The sequence below is a fragment of the Eumetopias jubatus genome, unplaced genomic scaffold (genome assembly GCF_037043125.1).
Source record: "Eumetopias jubatus isolate StellerSeaLion01/CBP00866 unplaced genomic scaffold, mEumJub1_p1.0 scaffold_17, whole genome shotgun sequence".
In the NCBI taxonomy this organism is placed as follows: domain Eukaryota; kingdom Metazoa; phylum Chordata; class Mammalia; order Carnivora; family Otariidae; genus Eumetopias; species Eumetopias jubatus.
Genome location: NW_028274823.1, coordinates 4990473 through 5018472, shown reverse-complemented (window position 1 = coordinate 5018472; position 28000 = coordinate 4990473). Strand labels below are relative to the sequence as shown.

Below are 28000 nucleotides of genomic sequence, written 5' to 3'. Positions count from 1 at the left end.
CAGGCATTCATTCAGCAGATATGTTTTATTATGTGCACCTGGCTCCATGCCAGACACATGGTGTCAGAACGGACAGACGGGGCGGCTGCAGGGGACGGCTGCCCTCTCTGGTCTTCCCGCCCCACCTCAGCCTGGCTAGACAGGGGAGTGGGGGGGGGGGGCTCGGACAGGCGCCCGGGCGGCAGGTGCGCTGTCTTCTAATTCAGCGGACACGGAAAGAGGAAGCGGACGGAGTGGACCACGGAGACGGAAATGCCCAGCAGGGAGCTGCCTCGGTCTGAGACCAGAGAGGCTGGGGCTTGCGTGGACGGCGCGGGAATCACCGTCTTCTCCGGAGGAGGGTTTGGGTGGTTTGCAGAACAAGGGGGTGTGCTGGAAAGGAAGGCGGCTGACAGGGGCGGTCTGAGAAAGCACAGGTGGGAGCAGATTCCAGAGAGAGCTCGGAAAGGTCAGAGGAAAACGCGAGAAGCTAGGAGGGCTGTCGCCGTTCAGAGACGAGTGGCACCCTGGCCGATGGCCCCGAGACCCAGTGCCGGATGCCCTCTCAGATGCGAGCGGTCCCAGGTTGGACAGAGCTGCTTGAAGCGGAAAAGGCAAGCCGCCAGTCCGCCCTTAAATACAGCGGCCCCCACACCCTGCAGCTGGCGCCACCAGCCACCTCCAGGTGGCACGTGTAGTCCCTTCCGTGGCAGGGACCCGGGGACGGGGCTGTCCCATGCAGGGGGCCAACAGCTCTCGAGAGTGGACCCAACGTGTCCCCCGTGGTAAAGAAATAGCCGATGAGTTTGTTCATCTGCCCATTCGTTCGTGTTTCCTGAGTGCCCGCCCAGGGTTGGGACCCAGGGACAGAAGTCCCTGCTTTCACATTCTGACGTGGGACACGGACCCACACAAAGCATTTACGGTGCAGCGTGGGAAGTGCACACACGCGGGACTGACAAGCACGGGCAGCGGTGATAAACGTCATGGCTTCATTTGGCCCCATTAAAGGCCATACTTAGTCCCAAGCCCTGCCCCCCACCAGTCCCCAAGCCAAATTTTACGTTTTTATCACTTTATGAGACCAGCAGTCCTCTTCATGACCTCCACGTGGCCTTTGTGAACAGACCACTCGGGGACAGAAAACTCTACGCTTTCTTTCCTTAAACACCCGGATAGCATTCTTTACAAAATTCCCTTTTATATTTACCCAAATATTGTACTAGAATATATCATTAAACTGAACTTGTTACTTTTTTTTTTTCTTTTTCCCCTTTTCAACTTCGTAGCTAAATATCTTCATTGTCCCGATGACTTCTGGTTCTTAATTTCTTGATGCCCCCATTGTCATTATCCTGTTTGGGAAGAAAAATAGAACTCTTAAGTAGCTGAAAAGAACAATTTTTCGTAACCAAATCTGCAAAAACCCAAATCCTTACTAGGTGTGATGCAGGCCTTTAGTTTTAGGAAATTAATTTTAAGGTTGGAAATGAGTTTTGAGATGTGCTCTGTGAAAGTTGCTTTTGTTCTTTAAAATCTTGTTACTATAAATTTAAATAGGAAGCTTTGTAAGTTGTTTTTAAGTTAATACATAATAAAAAAAGAAAGAAAACTTCCACACAAATACACATTTTTTTTCACTAATTAAAAAATACCACTCAAAAAAGTGAATTCAAATGTATAAACAGGACAAGACGTTTTGGGTCCTCTAAGTAATCTGTGTGTGTGAAGCGGACAATGTCTCCAAGCTCGGTGAGTGTGACCACCGGCCGCACCTGCTCCCGAAGGAGCTAAGAGAAGGCTCATCCTTCTGGACAATCAGATAAAACGAGAGACCACCCGCCTTCTCAGAACCAGCGGGGTGTCCGCTCCTGGTTTACACCCTCCCCTGACCCAACGGCCCATGAGAGGCAGACCCCACCAGGGACCTCACCAAGCGATCTTTCACACGTCACTGAGGGGAGGGAAAGGTGAGGAAAACAAAAGGCAAGAATTGAAAAAAATCAAAGGCTGGGTTTGAAAGCAAATGCCTGGAAATCCTTGAACACTGACGGAAGGTGTCCCCAGCTGCGGTGCAGATGCTCATCCCATGACCGAAATATCAGGAAACGGTCAAGGTGAAGACCCACACGCGGAGGACGAGAGGATGGGCGCTACATGAGCTAATAAAGGGCTGGGTGGAGTCCACTCTGTTCTCGCTGACCACAGTCACCTGCTCTGTCCCTGCTCCCTCACAGCTCAAAGGGGGGCAGGGGTGCCCAATGACACCTCGGATAGTACCATCACCCCCACTCCAGCTCGCAGGAAACAGATCTCTTCTGCTTTTGCAGCCGGCACCGAACCAACGGTGAAGCAGGAAGGTCGCCCGCGCGGGTTAGAGGAGTAGCCCACAGCACCACCGGCCTCTCGGCTCGAAATGCGCGCTCAGAGATTCATACCACTCCCAGGAAGGGAGCTGTGGAAGCCCGTTCTTTCAAACTCACAAAATCAAGTATTCCGCAGAAGGACACCAACCGAATTTAAGCACGCGCTGCGGATTTAGTCACATGGCAGACGGCTCACGTGCTGCTCAAGGTGACATAACATTAGCAGGTGTCGCATACCACTCGCCGTGGGACACTTCTCAGAACTCCTGGGAAAGCCAGACAGGACCGCCTTTCTGCTTTAGTAAGTTCTGCTGAACTAATGGGGAAACTGAGGACCTTGACCTAGAATTTTCTTACGGGATACGTTGCAGGCAGTCAGAAAGTACTGACGGCATAAACTCCTGGCTCTTCCTGGATGGTGTCTTCAAAACGTCAGTTTTCTATCGGAAGTGGAGACAGATACAGCTGAATTCAGCTACGACAAAATGCATGGTGTAGACTCGCGCTTCCTACACCAGTATAACTAGGAGTCCGCAGCGTGTTATAGGTCGTGTTTTGTTTGCTTCTGCACACGGGGCCAAAATGATATTGCAATACTCTATGCTCACACACACACACACACACACACAAAAGGAAAACAGCAAATTACTTGCCTTTTTTATATTTTCAGCACATCTCTTGGCGCTCCGAGTTACCCTCTGTTGGGGTTCGCTCTCTGAAGCATTTCCTCCAGTAGGGACTGTAATTTTTCTGGATCTCAAACACATGGGGTCTGAAGGTTGCCTGACTTCTTCCTCCTGCTTCTTCCCAGAGACACCCACTCTTTTCTCCCTTTGCTTCTCCTTGGCTATGTCAGGCGAGGGCATCTGACCCAGTCTGGCAGACCTCAGACACATTCTGCTTTCATGGGCTTTGCCCCCAGATGTCGAATTCTTGGCTTGGTCTTCTGGGCTTTGTAACGTTGTCTCTTGGGACATCTTCAGGGGCTTCTTGTCACTTCTCTTCGTTTTCGGCTTTTCTGCTGCTGTTATAACAGGCTCGGGTCTTTCCTCTTCTGCTTCAGTTTTATTTGGACGTCTAGAGCGCAGGGACATTCCCTAAAAGTGTCAAGACATCCACAACATGCCACTCGTGAGTAATACAATTCTCACAATCCAACATGGAGAGAAAGAGAGAGGATCAAAGTGAACTTAGGGGCACCTGGGTGGCTCAGTCAGTTAAGTGGCTGCCTTCAGCTCGGGTCATGATCCCAGGGTCCTGGAATCGAGCCCCATGTCAGGCTCCCTGCTCAGCGGGGAGCCTGCTTCTCCCTCTGCCTGCCGCTCTGCCTACTTGTGCTCTCTATCTCTCGGTCAAAACTAAATAAATAGACTCTTTAAACAAACAAACAAACAAAGTGAACTTAAAAAGAATTCGCTTGAAAAGTTAACAGTCGTTTTCGAAGCTGCCAGGAATCACTTCGTTCCAGGGAGAAATCCTCTCTACTGGTAAACCGTGAATAAGGAATTCGGTCTCAATTTCCATCACCATATCTGAGTGTCATATATGTCAAATGGGATTACAACAAGCATTTAAAAAACACTCTAGAAAAATGCCCCCTTTTCAAGCAGTGAATGATTTCCTAATCCTTTCCCAATCATTGCTGGAGCAGGACGGGAGAACCGCAATTTCTGGCACTGGATTTACAAACTTCTCTCCGTGCAGGAGTAACTCCCCCTACCTCACAAGCCTGACAGGTAGGTTGTTCTCAGGACGCAAATACCCACGAGGACTGTCTAAACGCGTAAAGACTGACACAGATACCACTCCCCCCCAGTGCTCCTGCTTGTGGGGTCGGGAACAACAACACAGGACTGAGCTCCCCCCTTTTCTCAGCACCTTTCCCACCTCTGCAGATGAGCATAACTCAACCAGTTCCTGAGAAACTCTTGTCAAAATTCTTAGTTAATTTTTACTATTTTCCCCAACTTGTCTATTCTCTCTGTAAATCCCCAAAGGATTCTTTATCCTGGTCTGCAGTTATTCAGTGTGGAACGCAGACCCCTTTGGGAAAAGATACTCATATATACCTTCAAGCTATGAACAAACGTTAGCCCCCAGTGGAGAACCCCATCCAAGATGGCATATCCACCCAGCATCACCTGATGTGGAGGGGTCGTCCTTCCTGCTTCTCTTCCCCTCGTTTTAATCTCCCTGCTGCTCCTTGGCCGGTCTCCCAGGAGTTCCATCCTTTCTGCCACGACCCGCAGCCTCTTCTTCGCTGTCGGGGGCTCGGGTGGGTCACACCCCTCTGTGGGAGCCCTCCTCCTCCTCTTCGGCGCTGGCTTCCCCTCGGCAGCGCCCTGCGCAGGGGTCACGGATCGCAGCCTCTTGGCTCCTGCCGAACCTTCTTCCGTTCCTTGTTTCCTCTTGGAGGGCAGGGAAACGCCGCCTTCACTCCCAGATTCGATGGGCTCTCTGTGGGCCTGCAGGTCTGCCACGGCTCTTACTCTACGGGCCCTGAGGCCTCTTTGCAAAACGGTCGCGGGTTTCCTCCTGCCTGGAGTTTGCTCCGGAGCATCCTTAGGGTTACCCTCGGCCTTTCCCGGTTCCTTGCTGTGGTCCCGCACTGGGGACGACTCTTTGAAACTGGCCAAGTCTTCCAGGGGCTGGGCCGTTTCCTTAGGTGCTCTTAGCCGGTTTTTCCTGAGCATTACATTCTCCGCAGGGCTCAGTGTCTGCTTTGCAGTTTTTTTCAACAATTTGATGTCGTCATCAGCACCTCCTGGTTCTCTGTGTGAGTGTGCGTTTCCCCCACACGTTCGGGTGGACTTCCCGAGAGCAGAGGGCTCTTCCTTTACGTCCGCTTGCTGGGGAGAGGTCTTGAGTCGCCTCCTTCTACTTGTTGGCTTGTTGACTGGATCTGCTAGTGGAGATTTGCAGGGGACTGTTGTGGTTTTGTCATCAGCCATAGGGTCCTGGGTGTGCTCTGGGGTTTGGAAGAGCTCTCTGAGGCCAGCCAGGTCTTCTAAGGACTGGACATTTTTCTTGGGTATTCTTGACTGCTTCTTGCTTCCAGTTACATTTTCCGCAGAGTCCAGTGTCTGCTTTGCAGTTTTATTCAACAGTTTGATATTTTCATCAGCACCTCCTGATTCTCTGTGGGAGTGTGCGTTTCCTCCCCGTGTTCGGGTGGACTTCCTGAGAGCGGAGGCCTCTTCCTTTACGTCCGCTTGCTGGGGAGAGGTCTTGAGTCGCCTCCTTCTACTTGTTGGCTTGTTGACTGGATCTGCTGCTGGAGATTTGCAGGGGACTGTTGTGGTTTTGTCATCAGTCACTGGGTCTGGGGTATGCTCTGGGGTTTGGAACAGCTCTTTGAGACCAACCAGATCTTCTAGGGAACAGACCATTTTCTTGGGTGCTCTCGACCGCCTCTTGCTTCCAGTTACATTTTCTGCAGAATCCAGTTTCTGCTTTGGGGTTTCCTTGAACAATCTGATGGCTGCATCAGCACCTCCTGGTTCTCTGTGTGTGTGTGTGGCTTCCCCTGGCATTTGGATGGGCTCTGTGAGAGGTGAGAGCTCCTTCGCTACATCTACCTTCCCCAGAGGTATCTTCAGACGTCTCTTCATGTGGGTTGGTGTGGTGACTGTTTCTGCTAGTGGAGATCTGCCAGGCATTATTGCGGTTTTGACAATAGCTGCTGGTTCCTTGGTGTGCTCTGGGGTTTGGAAGAGCTCTTTAAAACCGACCATGTCTTCTAGGAACTGGGCCTTTTCTTTCCCTCTTCTTTTCCGCTTCTTGCTTCCGGTTAGATTTTCTACACAGTCTAGCTTCTTCTCTGGAGTTTCCTTAGACAATTTGATGTCTTCATCACCACCACCTGGTTCTGTGTACGAGAGCACGGTTTTCTTTGGTGTTCCGGTGGGCTTCCCTAGAGCTAAGGGCTCTTCCTCTATGTCCACTTTCTGGAGAGGGGTCTCGAGCTGCCTCTTTCTACTTGTTGGTGTGTTGACCGGTTCCGCTAGTGGAGATTGGCAGGGGACTTTGGTGGTTATGCTGTCTGTCCTTGGTTTATCTGTGTGGTTTGGTGTTTGGAAGAGCTCTCTGAGGCCAGCCAGGTCTTCTAAGGACTGGGCATTTCTCTTGGGTGTTCTTGACCGCCTCTTGCTTCCAGTTACATTTTCTGCAGAGTCCAGTGTCTGCTTTGGAGTTCTGTGGAACAATCTGGTGTCTTCATCACCGCCTGCTGGTTCTCTGTGTGAGTGTGTGCTTTCCCCTGGAGTTTGGGTGGGCTTCCTGAGATCCTTCTCTAGGTCCACTTTCTGGAGAGGGGTTTTGAGCTGCCTCCTTTTACTTGTTGGTGTGTTGACTGGATCTGCTAGTGGTGATTTCCAGGGGACTTTGGTGGTTTTGTCATCAGTCACTGGGTCCTGGGTGTGCTCTGGGGATTGGAAGAGCTCTCTGAGGCCAGCCAGGTCTTCTAAGGACTGGGCATTTCTCTTGGGCGTTCTTGACTGCCTCTTGCTTCCAGTTATATTTTCTGCAGAGTCCAGTGTCTGCTTTGGAGCTTCCTTGAACAATTTGATGTCTTCATCACCATTTCCTTGTTCTCCGTGTGATTGCGTGCTTTCCCCTGGGGTTCGGGTGGACCTCCTGAGAGTTGATGGCTCTTCCTCTATGTCCACTTTCTGGGGAGAGGTCTTGAGTTGACGCCTCCAACTGGTTGGTGTGTTGACCGGTTCTGCTAGTGGAGATTTGCGGGGTACTTTAGTGGTTTTGCTGTCAGTCCTTGGTTTATCTGTGTGGTTTGGTGTTTGGAAGAGCTCTCTGAGGCCAGTCAGGTCTTCTAAGGACTGGGCATTTCTCTTGGGCGTTCTTGACCGCCTCTTGCTTCCAGTTACATTTTCTGCAGAGTCCAGTGTCTGCTTTGGAGCTTCCTTGAACAATTTGATGTCTTCATCACCATTTCCTGGTTCTCCGTGTGAATGCGTGCTTTCCCCTGGGGTTCGGGTGGACTTCCTGAGAACTGATGGCTCTTCCTCTATGTCCACTTTCTGGGGAGAGGTCTTGAGTTGACGCCTCCAACTGGTTGGTGTGTTGACTGGTTCTGCTAGTGGAGATTTGCAGGGGACTTTGGTGGTTTTGCTGTCAGTCCTTGGTTTATCTGTGTGATTTGGTGTTTGGAAGAGCTCTCTGAGGCCAGCCAGGTCTTCTAAGGACTGGGCATTTCTCTTGGGCGTTCTTGACTGCCTCTTGCTTCCAGTTACATTTTCTGCAGGGTTCAGTTTCTGCTTTGGGGTTTCTTTGAACAATCTGGTATCTTCATCACCACCTCCTGGTTCTCTGTGTGAGTATGTGCTTTCCCCTGGAGTTTGGGTGGGCTTCCTGAGATCCTTCTCTAGGTCCACTTTCTGGAGAGGGGTCTTGAGCTGCCTCCTTTTACTTGTTGGTGTGTAGACTGGTTCCGCTAGTGGAGATTTGCAGGGGACTTTGGTGGTTTTGTCCTCAGCCATCGGTTTATCTGTGTGGTTTGGTGTTTGGAAGAGCTCTCTGAGGCCAGCCAGGTCTTCTAAGGACGGGACATTTTTCTTAGGTGTTCTTGACCGCCTCTTGCTTCCAGTTCTATTTTCTGCAGAGTCCAGTGTCCACTTTGGAGTTCTGTCAAACAATCTGATGTCTTCATCACTGCCTCCTGGTTCTCTGTATAAAGGCACGCTTTCCCCCTCCATTTGGGTGGGCTTCCTGAGAGAGGAGGGCTCTTCCTCTAGGTCCACTTTCTGGCGAGGGATCTTGAGCTGCCTCCTTTTCCTTGTTGGTGTGTTGACTGGATCTGCTAGTGGTGATTTCCAGGGGACTTTGGTGGTTTTGTCATCAGTCACTGGGTCCTGGGTGTGCTCTGGGGATTGGAAGAGCTCTCTGAGGCCAGCCAGGTCTTCTAAGGACTGGGCATTTCTCTTGGGCGTTCTTGACTGCCTCTTGCTTCCAGTTACATTTTCTGCAGAGTCCAGTGTCTGCTTTGGAGCTTCCTTGAACAATTTGATGTCTTCATCACCATTTCCTGGTTCTCCGTGTGAATGCGTGCTTTCCCCTGGGGTTCGGGTGGACTTCCTGAGAACTGATGGCTCTTCTTCTATGTCCACTTTCTGGGGAGAGGTCTTGAGTTGACGCCTCCAACTGGTTGGTGTGTTGACTGGTTCTGCTAGTGGAGATTTGCAGGGGACTTTGGTGGTTTTGCTGTCAGTCCTTGGTTTATCTGTGTGATTTGGTGTTTGGAAGAGCTCTCTGAGGCCAGCCAGGTCTTCTAAGGACTGGGCATTTCTCTTGGGCGTTCTTGACTGCCTCTTGCTTCCAGTTACATTTTCTGCAGGGTTCAGTTTCTGCTTTGGGGTTTCTTTGAACAATCTGGTATCTTCATCACCACCTCCTGGTTCTCTGTGTGAGTATGTGCTTTCCCCTGGAGTTTGGGTGGGCTTCCTGAGATCCTTCTCTAGGTCCACTTTCTGGAGAGGGGTCTTGAGCTGCCTCCTTTTACTTGTTGGTGTGTAGACTGGTTCCGCTAGTGGAGATTTGCAGGGGACTTTGGTGGTTTTGTCCTCAGCCATTGGTTTATCTGTGTGGTTTGGTGTTTGGAAGAGCTCTCTGAGGCCAGCCAGGTCTTCTAAGGACGGGACATTTTTCTTTGGTGTTCTTGACCGCCTCTTGCTTCCAGTTACATTTTCTGCAGAGTCCAGTGTCTGCTTTGGAGTTTCCTTGAACAATTTGATGTCTTCATCACCATCGCCTGGTTCTCTGTATGAGAGCATGGTTTTCCTTGGTGTTTGTGTGGGCTTCCTGAGAGCTGAGGGCTCTTCCTCTATGTCCACTTTCTGGAGAGGGGTCTCAAGCTGCCTCTTTCTACTTGTTGGTGTGTTGACTGGTTCCACTAATGGAGATTTGCAGGGTACTTTGGTGGTTTTGCCATCAGTCCTTGGTTTATCTGTGTGGTTTGGTGTTTGGAAGGGCTCTCTGAGGCCAGCCAGGTCTTCTAAGGACTGGGCATTTCTCTTGGGCGTTCTTGACCGCCTCTTGCTTCCAGTTACATTTTCTGCAGAGTCCAGTGTCTGCTTTGGAGTTCTGTTCAACAATGTGATGTCTTCGTCACCATCTCCTGGTTCTCCGTGTGAAGGGATGCTTCCCCCCGACTTTCGGATGGACTTCCTGAGAGTTGAGGGCTCTTCATCTAGGTCCACTTTCTGGGGAGAGGTCTTGAGTTGTATGTTCATCCTGGTTGGCATGCCAACTAGTTCTGGCTTTAAAGATTTCTGGCACTTTTCTGCAGTTTTGTTTCCCACATCCATTGTTTCCTGGGCTTGAGTGGGGGCCTGGGGGAGACCTTGGATGCCTCCTAGGTCTTCCTTGGGTTCTGTGTCCTGCTGTCTCTTGAGGGTGGTCAGGTCTGCTATTGGTTCCCATTTTTGCTCTGAATATCTTCTCGATCTCCTCACAGCTACCGTGTTTTCAGAACTGTCTTCTGATTTGATAGCTTTCTCACATGCTTCAAAACAGCTCTCCTGTTCCTCCGTCGCTCCCTCAGGTTTCTGTCCTCGCTGTGGAGTTTTCCTCAGATGTCGCCCTGAAGTGTTCTCAGCAGGGTCTGTGTTTGCTTCTTTGTCCCTGTGCCCTGGACCTGGCATCTGTGTATTTCTGAGCTCTGAGGACCTTCGGAACCTGTTTGCACTTAATGCCGCCTTCAGAGGCTCTGCTTCCGATCCTCGAGTTTTTTCGATGTTTGTGTTTACTCTAATAGCCGGTCGTCTGAGGGCAGGGCTGGCAGGCATCCTTTGATCGGATGGCTCTCGTGGAGCATTCTGAGTCATGGGGAATACATTCTCTCCTACAGGAAACAAAAACACACATGAGAGATAGATTCTCTTCCCTGTGTTGTGCCAATTTGGTATTTTACCTTTATGAAATACTGCGGAAGAGTCAATAATTCAGCCCCCTAACCAGCCAGCTAAGCTTATGAAGCTGGCTACTTACGTGGCCATACATCTTTCTTAAGTATGAACCACGCACACTTAGGAATAATGTTATCTGGTGACAGACGGTGGGGTCATACTGAGGTGGTGGTTCTGATCTACAGGGATCAGATAAACGAAAAAAAAATTCCTTAAGAACGGTCTCCTGAAGGCCGCCGCACTGTGTCTCAGGCACCCGAACACGGACATTTTCTTCAAGCACAAGAAGCAAACAGCTATTTCTGCTGTTGAACCATCCACACCGTAACATGGCTTATGCTCAGTATGCGTGGGGTCCATACCGCACAGGAAACACGTGCTGTTCAGCAGAGGGGACACTGTGAGTGAAAACTGTTCCCTCTAGGACAGGCAGTGGGTAACCAGTACTCAGTGAGAGAGCAAGACAGACTCATTTCTCCCATCTGGGGCTCATGCCGCGGCCCAGGCCATCCAGAACGTCAGCAGCGACAATCGCACCGTGCACACATTATCTTTCTCTTTGGTTATTTACAGTTATTTTGAGTTTGAGAAATTTACCTAACTACGATGAGAGATCATGCCACTTCTCTGCTGGTCAACCTCTTTAAATGAAAAAGGCAGATGTGTACACAGGTAGTTTGCAATTATTAAGCTACTGTATTAAAATTATTAATACAATTATTAATTACAATTATTAAAAATGTTATTATTACAATTATTCCTTTTTATGCCACTTGCTAAATACCAATGTTAGTTCAACTGCTAAAAGGAATTTCCTCTAAACATGACAGAACAGAGAAGCTGCAAATGGTATTTTTTCGGGAGTATCTATTGTAGAGAAATAATACAGCATCTGTTTAAGAAATAATAATACCAATTACAATAACTACTGAATAAAACATCAGAGTGCAGGAAAAAAACAAAACAGTAAACCAACCAAAAGTTTCTGAAGTGCACAGCAGAGGTTTTTCTCCTGAATTAGGTACTTGAAACTTTTTTCCGAGGAAATCCTCTGAATTTGAAAAAGCGTTGGGACATGGGCTCATTATTTGTGGCTTCACTTTTGCCGGAGTCTTGAACATTTCAGTTAACCCTGTGATGTGAGAATATTGGAAAAGCAATTAGCATATTGCTCCTATGTGCCAACAGGCATGCCAGTCCTCAGATACAGCAGAGGAAGTGGCAGAGAGAGAACAAGGAATCCCTCCCTAGAATTCTTGGGAGACAGGGTCATGTATTAATAATGAACTCATTTTGTTGAAGAGCAATGAGAAGCTAGAATTGTATCTTCTTTGCTTTTCCTCTTGGTGAGAAAATCTAAGGAAGGCAGTTGACATCTCAGTCTTGGACCATTGCCCTGATCCTGAACTCTGGCCGGGAGAGAGACTGGCGCCCCCGTGCCTCCCCTCCAGACATCCGGAAACCCAGTGACCTCATGCTTCCTTGAAAAATCCTAACTTATGTAGACCTGGGTTTTATGTACAAATAAAACATGCCCAATTTTTGAAAAATGACATCCACGGGGCTGCCCATTAATAGTATTGTCAAGTGATAATATCACTATGCTTTCATTTTAACACCAAAAAGTAATATTGACACAATAGAAGAAAAGAAGCATACAGTTCTTTAGATGGAAGATTTATCTTTCTGAAACACTCACTCACATTTCCTCTTTTCTCATTCTGCCATCAGTGGATCAAAATGCTCTGTCTGGCATCTGTTTGCAAGGCCTGTTTTGAGGGCCCTCAAATCAGCCCGTTCACTTAAAAATCTCATCCCTCTGCCCGTGTTCAGGCCTTCCTTAAAATACCCAGGATCCAGTTTTCTGCACAGATTGATGTTTTCATGAAAGTTACTCACACCAAGGGGTGGAAGTCGTTTGACTTCCACTGTCCTGGTCCTGGGTACTGAGTATATAAATTTCTATTAATTTTAGCTTAAAAATATTTTTGAGAATTGGTTTTTAATGCTTCATAACATCGCTGTTAGTTACACTCATACCTAATTTACAAGGATACACGTATGTGCATATGTCTGCCTATCAGGTGGCATATACTCGAAACTGTTTTCTCATTGAGCATGCTATCAAAACTGGCTACAAAGGTTCTGCATTTTTGTGGTTTGTTTTTTTAAAAAGCTGAATGTATTGGTCCAACTATGACTGTAATCACAGGGCACCTTATTTGGGTTCTACAGAGCAATACAACTATTGCATCTTAAAATATGCCAGGAAATAAGAACAAGAATCCATCTAATGGGAGATGGAATCAAGTCTCAGCTCCCTCCAGAAATGCTCGAGGCAGAAACCAGTGGTCAAACTGCGTGGCATGAAATCCCAACCCTGGGCTCTTGCCTTGATTCTAACCTAGAGCAACCACAAGGAAGTCACATCCCACTTTTGCCGAGAATGGAAACACTGGCTCAGCTACTGATGCTTGAGGGAAACCTTACAGGCCTTTGTTTTAAGACACAGTTAAGTTTCATGCAAGCGAAGAAAAGCATGAAGCAGCGAAATATTGCTCAAACCAATGGCTCTAACTTTGCAGCCATCAATGAGTAGCGATGCAGGGAAAGGGCAACTTTAAGGGCAAGCCTGCTCCCTTCAGCATAAAGAAGCTTCCAGTTCTCCATACCGGTACTGCAATCCAAGGTAAAGTTGTACATTTTCCATTCCTACCTGCTTCGTGCAGGACTCATGATCCCCCTTATTATCGGGGACCTGTTCTTGGTCTCCAATCCAGCCTTCTCTTCCTTGAACCGTCACCGCCCCAGGAAGTCGACTAAAATGTTTATCCTCCCAAAACTCATTCACAGTAGATACAACTATAGGACCCCCATCCACATCCTCCCACGAAGAAGGATCAGAGGGCTATCGTTTATAAGACCCAAGCTAGGTTTTTACCTGAAAGATCTTCATTAAAGTCCATTTTTTTGTTGAATACAAAGCTGTTGAGCATTCTGTAGGGCCGAGCGGGCACGTTTACTTTCTCAATGTGAGCTTTCCCTATTATTATGGTACAAGGAGAATTGGCATGGCCTGTGCTAAATTGATTGTGAACATCGCTAACAGCCTTCTGGAAAAAAATATAACAAGATGAACAAAATGTCAAAGCATAAATGCACAGTCCACGGAATCATACAGAAGAGACTGGGCTCAAAGGGCAACTCCTACCTTTGGAGTATTCATTCTCCTCTGCCTTTTGCTCAGCTGCCTTTGGGGGCCATGTTTAACCACTCTAGCTTGTGTTTGTTTGGCTCCGAGTTTTACGACATCTGCCCACGATTTTGCCACTGTCAGAAGGAGAAAGTGTTGAAATGTTTCCAAACTCGTATTCATGAGAAAATGAACCTGACGACATTATCTGCCAACACAACACTCACCGATTAAATTGGCTTCAGAAGCACCACTCCTTCTTTTGGAAAAAATCCTCTGCAAGATCTCATGTTGGCTTCGATCGATGGAAGTTCTCTTTGAAGGCAAGGTACCGCTCTTCCTCCCTCCCCTCTTGGGAATGTCTGTATGATGAGATTTGCTGCCACTGGAGACCGAGGACACCTTGCATGACCTGCGGCGGGCGTCATTTGCAACTGGAGAAGTTTGCGTCGGATTCTGAGCTGGAGATCCTTTACACTGGTCTTGTGCAGTCACTTCCAAACAGATTTCCGAAGAATCTTCTTTTCTTGATGGTTGAGGGTATTCCTGATGAGATTTAAATATTCATAAGAAACCTTACCACAAATATAACATCTCTGTAGTGAATGTGAAAACCCTACCCAATTAAGAATTGTTTTTTCAGAGATTTTATTTATTTACTTGCCAGAGAGAGAGAGCACACAAGCAGGGGGAGCAGCAGAGGGAGAGGGAGAAGCAGGCTCCCTGCTGAGCAGGAAGCCTGACAAGGGGGCTCAATCCCAGGACCTTGGGATCATGACCTGAACCGAACGAAGGCAGATGCTTAACCAACTGAGCCACCCAAGTGTCCCCCCATTAAGGAGTTTAGCTGTTTAAATCTTGAAGCACCAAACATTTCAACCACTGTCTGTCAAGTATCAGGTAGAAATAGGAGTCGGTCCCCCTCATTTAAGAAATAAAAAGGATGGGAAAAAAAACAGCAAACAAGTGTTAATTGGGGTATTTTGGGTAGAAAGGCAGAAGGAACCTCCCAAGGAGTGACAAGTGAGCGTGCTCTGATCTGAATTGGAGAAAAACACCATCTGTAGGTGTCTAATCCAGCTTCGGTCTACACAGAAGGGGGGCTGCTCATTTCTGGGAGCCCATATAAAATGGAAAAGGAGCCAGGCATACCTTACACTCCTTTAGGTTTGAAAAGAAATTAAAGACTGCCCAGGCCCTCTGACGAGGATGAGCCGTGAGGCCCTACCTTTCTAGAGACCGCAAATCAGGAGGACAACAGAGCCTAGCGTAGGTGATTAAAAGTTCTAAATAGCTGATGGTCAAAATCATGGGTGTGTTGCCACTCAAGATTTTCCTTTTCACCTTATAATTCTTAAAAGAAAAAAAAAATGCCTTATGGTTATGTGTCATGATGTCTCCAGATTCTTTGTAATTGCTTCTGTGTCTTTTTTAAAGATTTTGTTTATTTATTTTGAGAAGGACAGAGCCAGAGAGCACACAAGTGGGTGGAGGGCCAGAGGCAGAGGGAGAATCTCCAGCAGATGCCCCAGTTGAGCACGGAGCCGGACTCGGGGCTCGATCTCACGACCCTGAGATGGTAACCTGAGCCGAAATCAGGAGTCAGACGCTTAACCGACAGAACCACCCAGGTGTCCCTTTAATTGCTAGTCTTTACTGAACCCCGCAGGGATCTCCTGTGAGTCTGGCTGGCAGGGCGGCCCTGTAGGAGGCAGCCCTGAGGACTCGCCTGTCCTCAGCCCCTTAGAATCATGCTTCGAAGCCCAGTGAAGGAGCTCTCCTTTAGATTTTTTAATTTTTACTATTTTATTAGAAAGAGAAAGGTCTTCATAGTAATTGTGCTGGTGTGGGGAGTTTGAAAGAGTATGATGATACGGGCTGCCCAACATACCTTGATGATTTTCTTCAGGACAGGTGGAGTGTGGCTGGCGAGAGAACTTCTCGGTGTTTCTCCTCTCTTAAGAGGTGTATTAGGAGGTAAGTTCTCATCAAATAACTCCGGCTTCAAACAGCCACCAAAGGAGACCCGCCTCCTTTTTAGGGGTGTTCCCTCAATCTTATCTAAAATAAGGAATACAAATGTGGAGAGAGAATGAAAGACGTACGCTTATATAGACTCGTTACACTTGTGAAGACTGTTAAAGACAAACCACTGGTACAGTCCACTGAAAGCTAACATCATGGCACTTCGTCCCTTTGTCATGCTGAGGGCGCTGGAGCTGCTTCAAGGGCTCAGGAAAGATCCAGGGACAAACCAACAAAACAATGTCAAGTCCCAACTGGACAGGACAAAGATTTTCTACAAAAGGGTGAAAAATCCTGTGTGGACAGAGCTTGATAAAGGGATTGGTCTGGACTGGTGGCTTCCACATGGGAGCAGGGCAATGACGGAGATGGAAGTCTCCGCAGTGACCCGGGAGGGCCTTTTCAAAAGCCACCTATGAACTCGGGCCTCATCCAGACCTACCTAGTGAGAAGTCACGAACTTGACAACTTCTCCAGGTAGTTCGAATCGGCAATTCATGAGTCCCAACCCCACCTCACATCCTTGTGAACCAGCACGCCACAGAAATCCCTCGTCTAAGTGGTGCCCCTTTCGGAGACTCATAGGGCCATTGTGATGGATGCGTGCGGGTCTCATTTCAGAGAGCCGCGCACCTTGGCCAAGGGCCCCTCTGCAGATCAGAGCCCGGACAGTGAGCCTGCTGCTTTAGAACATCTGCAGAGCCCCAAGAACTGCGGGCGGATGCCCGGGAGGTGCCACGCCTCCTCCAGAGGTCACCGCTCTGCCCCTCGTTGTGTCACGTGAGGCCATCAGCTTCCCTATTTGCAAGAGGGAAATCACGGGAATGCTTGTCCCCTGGGGACTCCCGCTGCCTGCTCAAAGGGTTAGTAAAAGTGTGAATGTCTGAAAAACACCTACAACAGCACCTGATGCATAAACCCCTGGGTTAGCCCAGTGTTTTATAAAGAAAACAAAACAAAAAAACTGCTAGTCGGAGACCCTGAGAAGAGTAAAAATCCCCAAGAGACGCCCTCTAATATTTAAACATTTCCAAGGGATTGATTTCCCTGGACTTCATTTACGGGAGCAGACTCATGGGCTACAGGGGCTTATGGGTCAGAATTAAAACTTGTGTGAAAAGCCATTATGCTTATTGGGCGTATCTTCCCTCCTATTTTCTCATAGGGGTAACAGGAGACTCCACCATGGTTTTGGAGCCCCTCAAAATCCCCGGCTCCCAGGGGAACCTCCCTGACCACCTGCGCTTCCTCTGGAGCCCCTGGTTACAAGTCTCCGGAGGATGGGTCTATCAGAGCAGACGGTGCACATGGCTGTGTCATAAGCACACCACCGTGCCTCACAGACCGTCTACACCAGGGCCATCACTGTTGAGGGAAGGAAGGTCTCATGACTTCATATCTGGAAGTCTGTCTAGATATGCGTGAGCCCTGCGGGGGAAAATAAATGCACAGTTAAGTAAACTTACTAATGGAGTCACCAAAGTTGTTGCTATCAACTGAACTACGACCAGGGAACCCAGAGCTCGAGTGCCCGGTTGTGGTGCCCACTTTCTCAGGCTGGTGCACGGAAATGCTTTGAATCTTCCTTTCAACTTGAACGGACAATGGAGCTAAAACAGCGTGATTCTGAGTTTCCAGTTCTGTGGTAAGAATGTCCACACTGGTAGGAACACTCCCCCGCTTTTTGGAGAAGCATTTTTCTGGTGCAGCTCCAAAATTATCATCATTTTCGACTCTAGTGGGTGTCTGATTCCTGGTTAAGAACTTCCGGGGAGGAAATGTTTTGTTATCTGTCCCGAAGCCTTCCCTTTGATCCAGATTCACGGACTCACTTCCGCTGGGAACACCCATGTCTTCGCTCCGACGTTTCCGTGGGGCATTGTGTGGGGAATGTTGGACCATGGTCCTGGTTCCTGTCATCTCCTTAGGAGGGACGCTGGGACCCATGGTCTCCTTGGGAGTCTGAAGAGCCTCCTCATCCTTTCTCCTGCCCTCAGTCTGGCTAGCTCCTTGTTCTCCCAAAGCAGGGTCGGCCTTCACTGGGGCGAATCGACCCGACCTGGGCCTGGATTTCACTGAGACCAGGACTTGCGTCCCGTCTTGTAACCCACCAGAACATTCGTTCTCTGATGCACGATGACTCGGTGACCCTGATTTTTTACCGCTCTGCAGAACATTTCCTTTTTCTGATTTCACATCAAACTCTTCTTTCATGGACTCGTAAAGCTTCCTAAAGGGAGACTCATGGTTTTCACTGTTCTCAGGATGCCATGTAGAGGGGAAAGACTTCAGTTCTCCGTGACAACTCACTAAGGGTACGCTGGAACCTTCCTTAAAATCCCCGGCTGTAGGATCCATTGCATTTCTGTAGTTCTCTCTAGGAAGTTCTGAGGAACAAACAGCATTAATTGTTTTTCTAGCAGCGTGATCTTCGGGGCCACCCGAGACTGTGCCGGCTGCTTTGCCATTCCTCACGTGTCCCAGAGGACTTCCTGAGACATTTTCTTCACAGAGTTTTGAACGGGCATCAGATTCTTGAACTTTCCCATCTTGGCAATGAGTTATGAAATAAGAAAGAGAAAGTTCAAGATTTTTTCAGTGATTAACACCGTGCAGTATTCAAATTTTACAACCATTTCAAATTGTCTTGTAATCTAGTTTTTCACTTAGCCTACAAATTATTTAATGCCAAAATGCGTAAGAAAAGTATTCTGATACTTGAATTATGATGCAAGCAAATAAATCACAGCAGCCTCCTATAACCAATATGAGGGATCACCTGCTATTAGTCAACTCGATTCAACTGACATCCGTGTTCAGTTCATTTATACTTGGACGCTCCAGTAAGCATGGTGCCCCACACCTCTCTTGAGGAAATGGTTAACTCGGGGCTCTGCCTATCTCTCATGTTAAGTAACACAACCTCCTAGCCTTTGTGAGCTCAGACGGAGAACGCTCGAGTTCTCGTTGTCTCTTCCTTGCCCTAGCTACAAAGAGAGCTGATCTTGCAGGATCCCAGAATAAAACCAAAAAATTACTAACCAGGGTCGGAAGTGAAGCCAGATCTTGAGACCCGATGCAGAGATTCCTGTAAATCGGCAAAATAAAGACAGCTATTTAGGTGCTTGTTCAAATATGACCAACAGTCATATTTCTGAAGATATTCTTGCTGTGGATGCTCTTCCTTACCAAACTGTTCTAATAGGAATTTTAGAGACTTTGAGAAATGAGCCAAAGACACTCAGGGGCAAGTGCCCATAGTACAAGTATTTCTTAGCTGATTTTAAAAAGTATAATGACAGAATAAGAAGCAAACTTGAAGCTCAAAACTGTTTAAATGGAACCTCAGTTGAGTTTTTCTAACTTCCTCAAACTTCTTTCTCATCACCATATGAAAGAACCAAAGCTAAAATTAAACATCACCTATGCTCAGCATCTGTGAATTACTGGGCACAGAATTATTGACTTAATACTTAGTTTTATCAGAAAGAGGCTGCAGGACCTGTGGATGAGCTGGGGCCCCACTCAGCCTGGGTGCTTGGGTCAGCAGGTACACACGAGCCCGGATGTTCAGGCGAAAGTGAAACCAGCACATCACAGGCATTGTGCCCTCCAAGCGCAGCAGTCAGATCCAGTGCTCCTACCTGGCCCCCAACTGCTGCCTTCACAATCTGTGGAAATCTTTAGGAAGGAAAAAATCTTTAGGAAGATTTTTTTAGGGGGTGAGGAACAACCATAGACTAACAGTGATGTAAGGTATAAAAGCTCAATGTTGCTTCAAAGGAGGAAAAGTATCTCATCTGAATTATTATGGGGAAAAAAAAAATCACAAAATATATCCGAAGGCAAATAATTTAACTTCTCTCTTCAATCAGTTTCAGATTTCTCGGTATCTGACACGTTGCTTCTCTAACTCACCAAGTGAGGGATCAGTTTCTAATTTCCAAAACTGGAAGTTGGCCAAGGATCTTATGACTAAACAATAAAAATGAATTAAAATTTAAAACTATGTACAGGGGTGCCCGGGTGGCTCAGTCATTAAGCGTCTGCCTTCGGCTCAGGTCATGATCCCGGGCTCCTGGGATCGAGCCCCGCATCGGGCTCCCTGCTCCACGGGAGGCCTGCCTCTCCCTCCCCCACTCCCCCTGCTTGTGTTCCCTCTCTTGCTGTGTCTCTCTCTGTCAAATAAATAAAATCTTTAAAAAAAAAAAAAATATGTACAAAATATAAGCAAGCATATAAGCCCATTTTTTGTACCATTATATTCCACAGGCATAAAAAACACTGTCAAAGTGCTATAACACGTTCTCAGTATTCAGTTTCAATACTGACCTTATCACAATCCAGACAACAAACAGTTTATAGGTCTTCTAACCACTTGTAGCCCAAAGTCCAGCCTTTTGCTTGGTCCCCTAATACCTACCAACAAAGTAGGTAGAGAACCTCAAAATCTAGCTTTCCCCAAAGCCCAGTGAGGGGCAGGGTCACCATTAAGGTCATTCCTCTAAGGAGGAAGCAGCACATAGCAGGAGCAGAGATCTTCAGTTGAAGGGCTTCCCGCTAATTTCGGGTATAGGTACAATATGACTTTTTAAACCAGTGAATTACAGCCTGGTCACAGGAGACCAGCTTGGGTAGCTTCCTAAAGGAGAGAAATTCTCAGGACACATCCTACTGCATCTCTAAGGATGGGCCCAGAATCGCATTCCAATAAAGCCATACTGTTTGGCTGGACACAAGTAGTAAGATTCTCTCACAAGACACGGTGCAGTGATGCTCTCCCAGGGGCATGGGTTATCTCTCCATCAAAGTTAGGAAGCATCTCTGGGACTCACAGCTCTGATGTGATCATTTCAGACGCATAAAGATGGAAGAACACAGTAACTGGGAGACAACACAAGCCACTGATCTAGTTCCCAGACTTCAAATCTATGTGATGAGCTGTCCTAACCAAAGGTTTAGAATTAGATCAGATCGTGAGATACTCCAGGAGGCTTCGGGCCAGAGTGTAAGACTGACTCAGTCCTCTCATTGTGAAAAGAAAAAAAAAAAAAGCATAGTTGTAAGTGATTTCAGTATGTCTAAATTCAACTTGTTTAAGATCTCAGGTTACCTGACCCTCTCTCACTGTCAAGTCACCCTCCCTTGTGAGACGTCATTCATCGATGTGCATATAAATGATTTCATAGTATCATGCAGAAGAATCAGAGGCCACAGTTGGATAATCCACCCCCCCCATCACCTGTTTGCGTTTTTGTCCCGTGAATTCCGCTGACTCGCTTCTATTCTGATGACTTTCATTTTCATACCTGAAGTGCACAGAAGGACAGACACACATTCAGATTCCGGCTTTGTAACTGATGGGAAAGCCTGCTTATCTCATTAATGTCCAAGGAGCAAGGAACAAATGTCAGGTTTTATTCTAGAGATTCACCTTATTCATGGAAATAAAGGTAGAATTAGAAAAGACTTTACACTAAAAACTTGGATAGGTTGCCTCAAATTTCTTTGGCAACACTGTTGTCAGAGGTGGGGACCCAGATTAGTTTCTGAACACTGATAAGCTGTGTGATTTCAACAATATCTGAGTACCTCTGTGAAAACCTGCATATGAGAGCCGATCAGATTCCCACCGGTTTATGTCCGTGGAGATCATCTGAGGGCTTTGGAAGTTCACCCGGGAAGCCGAGGCCTGAGTCACTTGGTGATGTTACCTACTGCAAGGTCACCACAGAGCCACCTGTAACTTAGGATCACTGTGAGCTTCTGTTTCCTGCCTTCCCCATCTGTAGCCGAACAAAGACTGGCACATTCTTGAAGATGTAGACAGATTTAACAACATAACACTGTCCTTCTACCAGACCCTGGGCATAATTCACAGAACCACCTGCTATGGGCATCCTGAACTTGGCCTCCGTGAGGTGGCCTGATCCGAAACAGCCGGGTGTCTGGACTTATTTCTCCTGATCGCAGAGTTCACGGTCAAGTTCTTCTTCCTAAGAACCCCTTCCCCATTCTTGTGTTGGAGGTATTTAATTATCTCACTTAATCTCAATCTGAATAGCATCTCATTTGGGGGAAGAAGTTCTGGTCTCCACTCCACATCAAATGCTTCCTACCTAGAAGTCTATTCAATAAGCATACCCTTTAAAAAGGAAGGCAAATTCACAAGCCCAGTGAAAAAGATGACCAATCGAACACATCGGAAATATGTGTTTAATGCGAATGGAGGCAGTAATGAGGTCGGCGTTTTATTGGACAACACGGATGACCAACGTGACCCTACTGTGAGCTGCCTAAAAGAGACACGAGGCACAATCAAAGGCGCCTACAGGATGAACGTGGCAGGATGGGAGAGGACACAAGCCACAGCAACGAGGAGAGAGCTGGAGAGGGCGTACGCTAACATCAGACAAAAGAGATTTCAAGATAAAAATTGCACACGAAGACCAAGCATATTTTATAATGATAAAAGGATTGCTCTACCCAGAAGATAAACCGATTGTAAAGAAAAGGGCACCTAACAGCTGGTTCCAAGAGACAATCTGAGCCTTAAGGATTATGAAAAGTTGAAAGCAATGTGCCAGAAAATATGATAATATGCAATCACTGATTAAAAAAAAAAAAGCATTACGAAAGGTACAGCATATCTCAGAAAGATAAGCGACAGAGCTTCACCTGCCAGGGCAGAATTCTAAATTTCAACACATAGTATAGCCTCAACAGAGAGACAGCAGAAACAGAAGAGCTAACAAAACAGAAAGAAAAAAAGAATCCTCAATGTGATTTCAACCCGCGCACCTGAGTAAGAATCAAGGGCTACGTTACTGGGATTCTAGAGCCAGGGATTTGAATCTAACGGGTGGTCGTGGACAGAAAGCTCCCCACCCCCCTCCACCCCAACGCCGGGAGCCGTAGAGCGCACATTCTTTTGGAACACACAGGAGAGATTAGTAAAAAAAAAATCAACCACATCTGGTCATAAAGCAAGCCCTCGACTCACTTCAAAACCTGGAAATTTCCCAAACATCCGTCCAGAATGAGTAAATTGTGTATAATTGGGTATATAACTGGGATATCATTTCAATGAAATATTTAGCAGTGAGAAAGAACAAAATGGGACATCCACGCTCTGGCTCTCACAAGCCTGGGAGCAGGACTCAGCTACAAGCACATACTTCGTTGTTTCAAATTGATGGGGTTTGTTAATAAAGACAGACAAAACCAGAGCGGTTAGAGATGCATGCTTAGGTAGCAAAACTCCAAAGATTTTATGTCATCAGAAAAGCCACTCGGGTGGTTTACTTGGTGAGGGAAAGAAGCAGTGATTAGAAGAACTATTCAGAAGGTTCTGGAAATATTCTGTTAACAGCTTGGGTGGTGTATTAGTTTGCTAGGGCGGCCATCCAAAATGCCACGCACAGGTGGCTTCAACACAGAAATGCATTTTCTCACAGTTGTGGAGGCCGGAAGTCCGAGATCAAGGTGTTGGCGGGACAGTTTTCTCCTGAGGCCTCCGTCCTGGGCTGGCCAGGGCCGCCCCTGCTGCCTTCATGTGGCCATCCCTCTGAGCTCCTGCTCCCTTTCTTCTGTGTCTTTATCGCCTCTTCTTACAAGGACACCAGTCAGATTGATCAGGACCCACCCTAATGGCCCCGTTTTAACTCAATCACCTTTTTAAAGACCCTGTCTCCAAATACAGTCATATTCTGGCTTTCCGGGGCTTAAAACTTCCCTATATGAATTTTAGAAGGGACACAATTCAGTCCATAACAAATGATGATCACCCAGGTGCTCACGTCAAGATAAGCTGAGCTGGACATCTTGTCTTGTGTCTTTTCCCCAGGAGCGTCTTTTACTTTAAAATGAAACAGAAACTGAAAAATGCATGCGGCTTCACCACACTCACAACAAAAATAAGACCCCGTGAGGCTCTGGTCACCCTTCTGTGGCCCAGCTCCACGCACTCGGATCCTTGAATGTAGTCACACAAGCCCCACGTGTCATCCCTGCTACACCCTCGTGACCTCGGACTGAGAACCAGGGGTGAGAGTGCCCGCCTCAAATGCTCTGACATCATCTGCAGCACAGAAAAGTCACAGACGTCTGCCAGGCTAGTTCTGGTGCATGAGTGTGGAGAATGACTAGTTCTTACTTTTCACCCACCTGAAGGAACGATCGACAACAGTGATCACATCTCCATGCGTTAGCCGTACAGGCTCCGTGATAACGGATCCGTTCACTTGTGTCGGATTGGTGGAGCTGAAATTAAACAATACTGCCTACAAAGTAGAAGAAAGGGGAAAATAGGTAATTGATGAATGGGTAAAAAGTGAAATGAAAAGTTAAAAAATAAAGCAAAACAAAACACAACAGATTTCAAACACCCACTTACCTCCTGCCCACTGATCTCAATTTTGCAATGCTGTTTTGACACGACAGGGAGCTGGATCCGAATGTCACATTCGATACCCCTTCGATGAAAGAAATTAAGAGTTTTAGGTTGCCACAGTTTTTTCTAGAAATTCCATGAATGCTTCAAAATAAAACAGCATTTGACCAAATGTCTGATCCATAAATGAAACAACAGAAAGTGATCATCAGTTGGGCGATGTGATGACCCGTGCATTTGGCAAACAATTTTGACAAGTATTGTATAAGCGACTATTTTAAATCTTTAAGACTTTGGGTACTTGAAAACAATTATAAAGGAAAATATTAGAATACAAAACTGGATTGTCTTTACTGAAATACCTATGCTTTTAAGACCCAAATAAGGGAGTACTTCCTATCAGTTTGGAGAACTGTAACAATTTCTGATACTCTGTGCCTTTTTTTCTAGAAAGAAAGGTTTATGTGTGTTTGTTTGCAATGTTATGTATGTTTCAAGGTTTCATCATCACTACATGTGCTGTATTTTATACTAACACCTGTCTCTTCACATATAAAAAGACAATCACATCAGCACCTATATCACGGGGTTGTTCAAACAATGAATGAATTTTACATTTCTGCCATTTGCCTGGCACATAGTCAATGCTATTTACTCATGAGCTTTTCATTGTTTTAAAACTGCACTGTATTAATGGACGGATTCACAAGTCTATTATTAAAAATACAAATGCGAGCAACAAATAAGCATTATTAGATTCAACTTCACTTTCCACACAAAGAACATCAGCAGGAAGCACCATTAGGGAGAATTTCCAAACCCACGTGCAGACTAATCCAAATGGTCCTTAGTAAGTTTCCTTGGGTCTCTGAGGTTCCCTTTACTGTAAGTTTGAACAGTTACGTACTCTCCTTTCTGTTCTCAATACACTATTCTGGAGCTGGGACTCTCTCTTTCTAGAACGCCTATAAAAGATACAGTGGTATAAAATAATTGCAGAGCTGGAAGTGGACTCCCCAGGGCTGATGAACTTGGATTGTGAGTGTCAGTGTGCGCTCAGTTTCTTGTCCCTGCATAGTTGTACGGTGTCCTTGGCCTTCGTGGAGAAATGGGTTTAGTGGTTTCGCCCTGGTGTGGCAAATAGGTTGTAAAGGACAAAGCAGTACCTCAGTAGCTGTGGATATAGAGCAGTGCTGGCTGTCTGTCCATATAAAGAGAGAAATGGGCTCAGCCACAGAGGTTTAAAATATCTGCTTGTCCCCTATATTAACACTAACCCCTACATTAACCCTAACCAGATACACAGTTGTATTTTCTGTTTCACGGTCTCCTAGCCTTTCCAGCCCAGGCACTCTTGGACAAAACTTGCTCCTCGTTTGAGGTTCCGTTGTCGGGTTTCTGTGTTTGTTTTTGTGGGTGTTTGGCTCATTCCATCCGTGACCTTTGCAGGCAGTCAGACGTGATGCGGAACTTGGGTTCTAAGGTGTTTCTGGTAGTGGGGTCATTGGTTGGCAGGAGTAAGTCATGCTTTTTCTCTAAAGGGGGATGAGGGTGGTAATCCACGAGACAAGCTAAGGTGTAGTTGTTAGAAGAATTTTGCGACTGGAAATTTTAGCTTTGAGTTTGTTGCTCTAGTTCCTAAGATAACTTGGAGATGCTGCTCATTTGTCCAGGGCTCCCTCTGACCCCTGGGACCCCACCCATTCTCTCACTTTAAGAAAAAACAAGTAATTGTTGCAGAGCTCTCTGTATTCTGCAGCTGCCCTTTTGTAAGTACTTTTCTCAAATAAAACCATTAAAAAAAAAAAAAAGAATATCTTTTCCTCCATATGTCACATGACCAAACACTTCTGAATGGGTTCTAAATGATAAAATCCCACATAAAAAGATATTTAATCACTGCTGTAGCATAACGAGAATTACTGACATTTAACACCAAAATGTTTATTCTTTTTCCTTTGAAGAGAAAAGAAGGTATGGGAAGTGAACAGCTACTTTAAACTAAAGAAGAGAATTTGATTTTTAGATAACAGACTATTCCAGAGAGAGAGAGAGAGAGAGAGAGCGAGAAAGAGACTATCTCATTAGATCTGAGAATTTGTGTGGCTGCAAACTGCTAACTAGAATCCCTATGGATCAGCGGTTCTTAACCTCAGCACCGTTGACATTCTTTACAGTAGGAGCTGTTCTGTACATTGTAGGCTCCTTAGCAGCATCCCTGACCTCTTTCATTTGATGCCACTGGTTTGAGCCTCCCACACTGTGACATAGAAAAATGTCTCCAGACCTTGCCAGATGTCTCCTGCAGGGCAAAAGAACCATGGCTGAGAACCACTGCTTTTTATGACTCCACATTCAACCCATGCATCTGCTAGACACAGAGTGCCAGCTATTGATCAGCTCTCTCTCGCCAGACCCCTACCAGGCGCTGCGTACATCACTGTGAACCGGACAGTCCCTGTCCTTACACAGTTTAGTAGTGCGAGACACAGCCAAGGACTCATCACCCTGCATGGTGTTAGGAAAGTCCAGAGGAGTGTTCACCTAAGGGTTCTCTTTAGGTAACACTTAAACGGATATCTGAAAGTTGGAAAGGAAGCACTCACATAGGAAGATAGAACATTCCAGTCATAAAAGTTTAAGCTGGCCAAAAGCGCCAAGATGAGCAAGAGCTCGGAAAGTCTGAGGTGAGGTAGAACATGGTAAGGATGAGGTGGGTAGGACGGGGTGGGGCTACGTGGGTAGAAGGCGCTCGGGGGTCCCACCTCACAGGGCTCCACGGAGAGGGTGACTTACCACTTTATAAGAAATCCCATGTTACACACCTGGAGCAGAGTGTGCCTGTGATACTGGGACCATAGTCATTTACCACCAACACAAGCCGGCAAAAAGAAGGAAGTTCTCAAAACACTGGCAGGACTTCTCTTTTCATTTTTCCAAAAAACCAACAAGCCAAATACAGAGCCTCCTCCCCTCATTTGCTCAGTAGTGTCTCCCCACAGCCAAGGCAAGCCAAGTTTGGAGGGATTTCAGATGAACATACTGGTCATCTAAAGAATGCCTGAAGTGAATCAGGTTTTGAGAATAATCTACATTTTTCTCAATTTAAAGATTTTATCAAGTCATTTTTAAAATGTGTTTGATTAAAAAAATACTAAACTGTATAAACATTGTTTTCCAAAATCTATTTCCTAATAAACAACTATGTTACATTGACAATAGGTAGGAAAGTCCCCTGCAAATGTGGGGGCAGGAACCACTCCTAGGGTGTTTCCAGTCTGTTAATCTATGATTAGGATATTAATGTCTTTTAAACTAAATTGTCCACCCCTGTGCAGGGCTCACCTTCCAAACAAGCAGGTGCTGAGGCTCAGTGGAAAGTGGGGGCCGTCCACCCCACTTCTTTTGATGGTAACAAGGCGTCCTGTAGGACCCATTTTCTAAGCAAGATGTTGAGTATAATCCTTATAGGAAGGTCAGTCATCAGAAGGTTTGCTGAAGCAAACTTACTGCAGGAACATGCCACTGAATAAAACAGTAACAAAACACACGAGGTTGGGGGCGGGTGTTATTCTAAAAGCAAAGAGATTGGAAGTCACTTGTAAGTGACCAAATGGGCTCACATGTACAATTCGCCATGCTCCTGCCACCCTGACCCACACCTTACTTGAGCCCCAGCCAGGTCCCGGCCTGCACCCCAGAGCGCCCCCAATACCCAGTGCCCCCAAAGACCCGCGGCCAGGACGCAGTCCATCAAGGTCTGGGCTCCCGGGAGTTCCCACCGAGACCGCCTCGCCAGAGCCCCGGCCACGTTGCAGGCGCTGGTTCCGGCAGAGCAGAGGGGTGGGTCCCTAAGGCCTGGGCCCCCAGGTCCACCGGCCGCCCCCGCCCCCCGAGGTCCCCCGACAGTGGCTCACCCAGGACCAGTTGCCCGCACCGCCACCAGTGGGTCCACCGCCCTGCCAGATGCAACCCAAGTCCTCACCGGGAAAAGCCAGAGACTCGCCCACTTGCGTCCACCGCCCGCCCCTCGCTCCAGGGACGGGGACAGCCCGCGGCCACCGCCGCCGCAGTCCTCACTCCCCCCGCCGTCGCCCTCGCCGGCGACCAGTCCAGCCCAGCTGCG

At 47.1% G+C, this 28000-nt stretch overlaps 1 protein-coding gene across 4 annotated transcripts; it reads right to left on the bottom strand.

Moving 5' to 3' along the window:
* Positions 1 to 6: 6 nt before the first annotated feature.
* MKI67 (marker of proliferation Ki-67) lies at positions 7 to 28000 on the bottom strand. Of its 4 annotated transcripts, none has more exons than XM_088020143.1 (15): positions 27860 to 28000; positions 27220 to 27399; positions 23878 to 23956; positions 23649 to 23764; positions 20725 to 20791; positions 18525 to 18570; positions 16949 to 18031; positions 15349 to 15518; positions 13685 to 14003; positions 13476 to 13594; positions 13206 to 13377; positions 11241 to 11396; positions 4487 to 10200; positions 2999 to 3442; positions 7 to 1334 (listed from the first exon to the last, which is right to left on the bottom strand). In XM_088020143.1, the coding sequence occupies exons 2-15, from the start codon at positions 27309 to 27311 to the stop codon at positions 1269 to 1271; spliced, it is 8643 nt and encodes a 2880-aa protein (XP_087876269.1). In that variant the 5' UTR covers positions 27312 to 27399; positions 27860 to 28000; the 3' UTR covers positions 7 to 1268. The 4 variants fall into 4 exon arrangements, with proteins under 4 accessions (XP_087876269.1, XP_087876270.1, XP_087876271.1 ...); XM_088020144.1 differs by having other exon boundaries at positions 13206 to 13374; XM_088020145.1 differs by having other exon boundaries at positions 16949 to 17869.

Excerpts from the sequence above, each read along its gene's own strand:
- MKI67 (XM_088020143.1), bottom strand. The coding sequence starts at position 27,311 with ATGGGTCCTACAGGACGCCTTGTTACCATCAAAAGAAGTGGGGTGGAC. Across the intron at positions 23,957-27,219 it reads AGCACCTGCTTGTTTGGAAG|GGGTATCGAATGTGACATTC; the intron begins GTGAGCCCTGCA and ends CTTTCATCGAAG. Across the intron at positions 18,032-18,524 it reads TGGCTTCACTTCCGACCCTG|ATGGGAAAGTTCAAGAATCT; the intron begins GTTAGTAATTTT and ends CTCATTGCCAAG.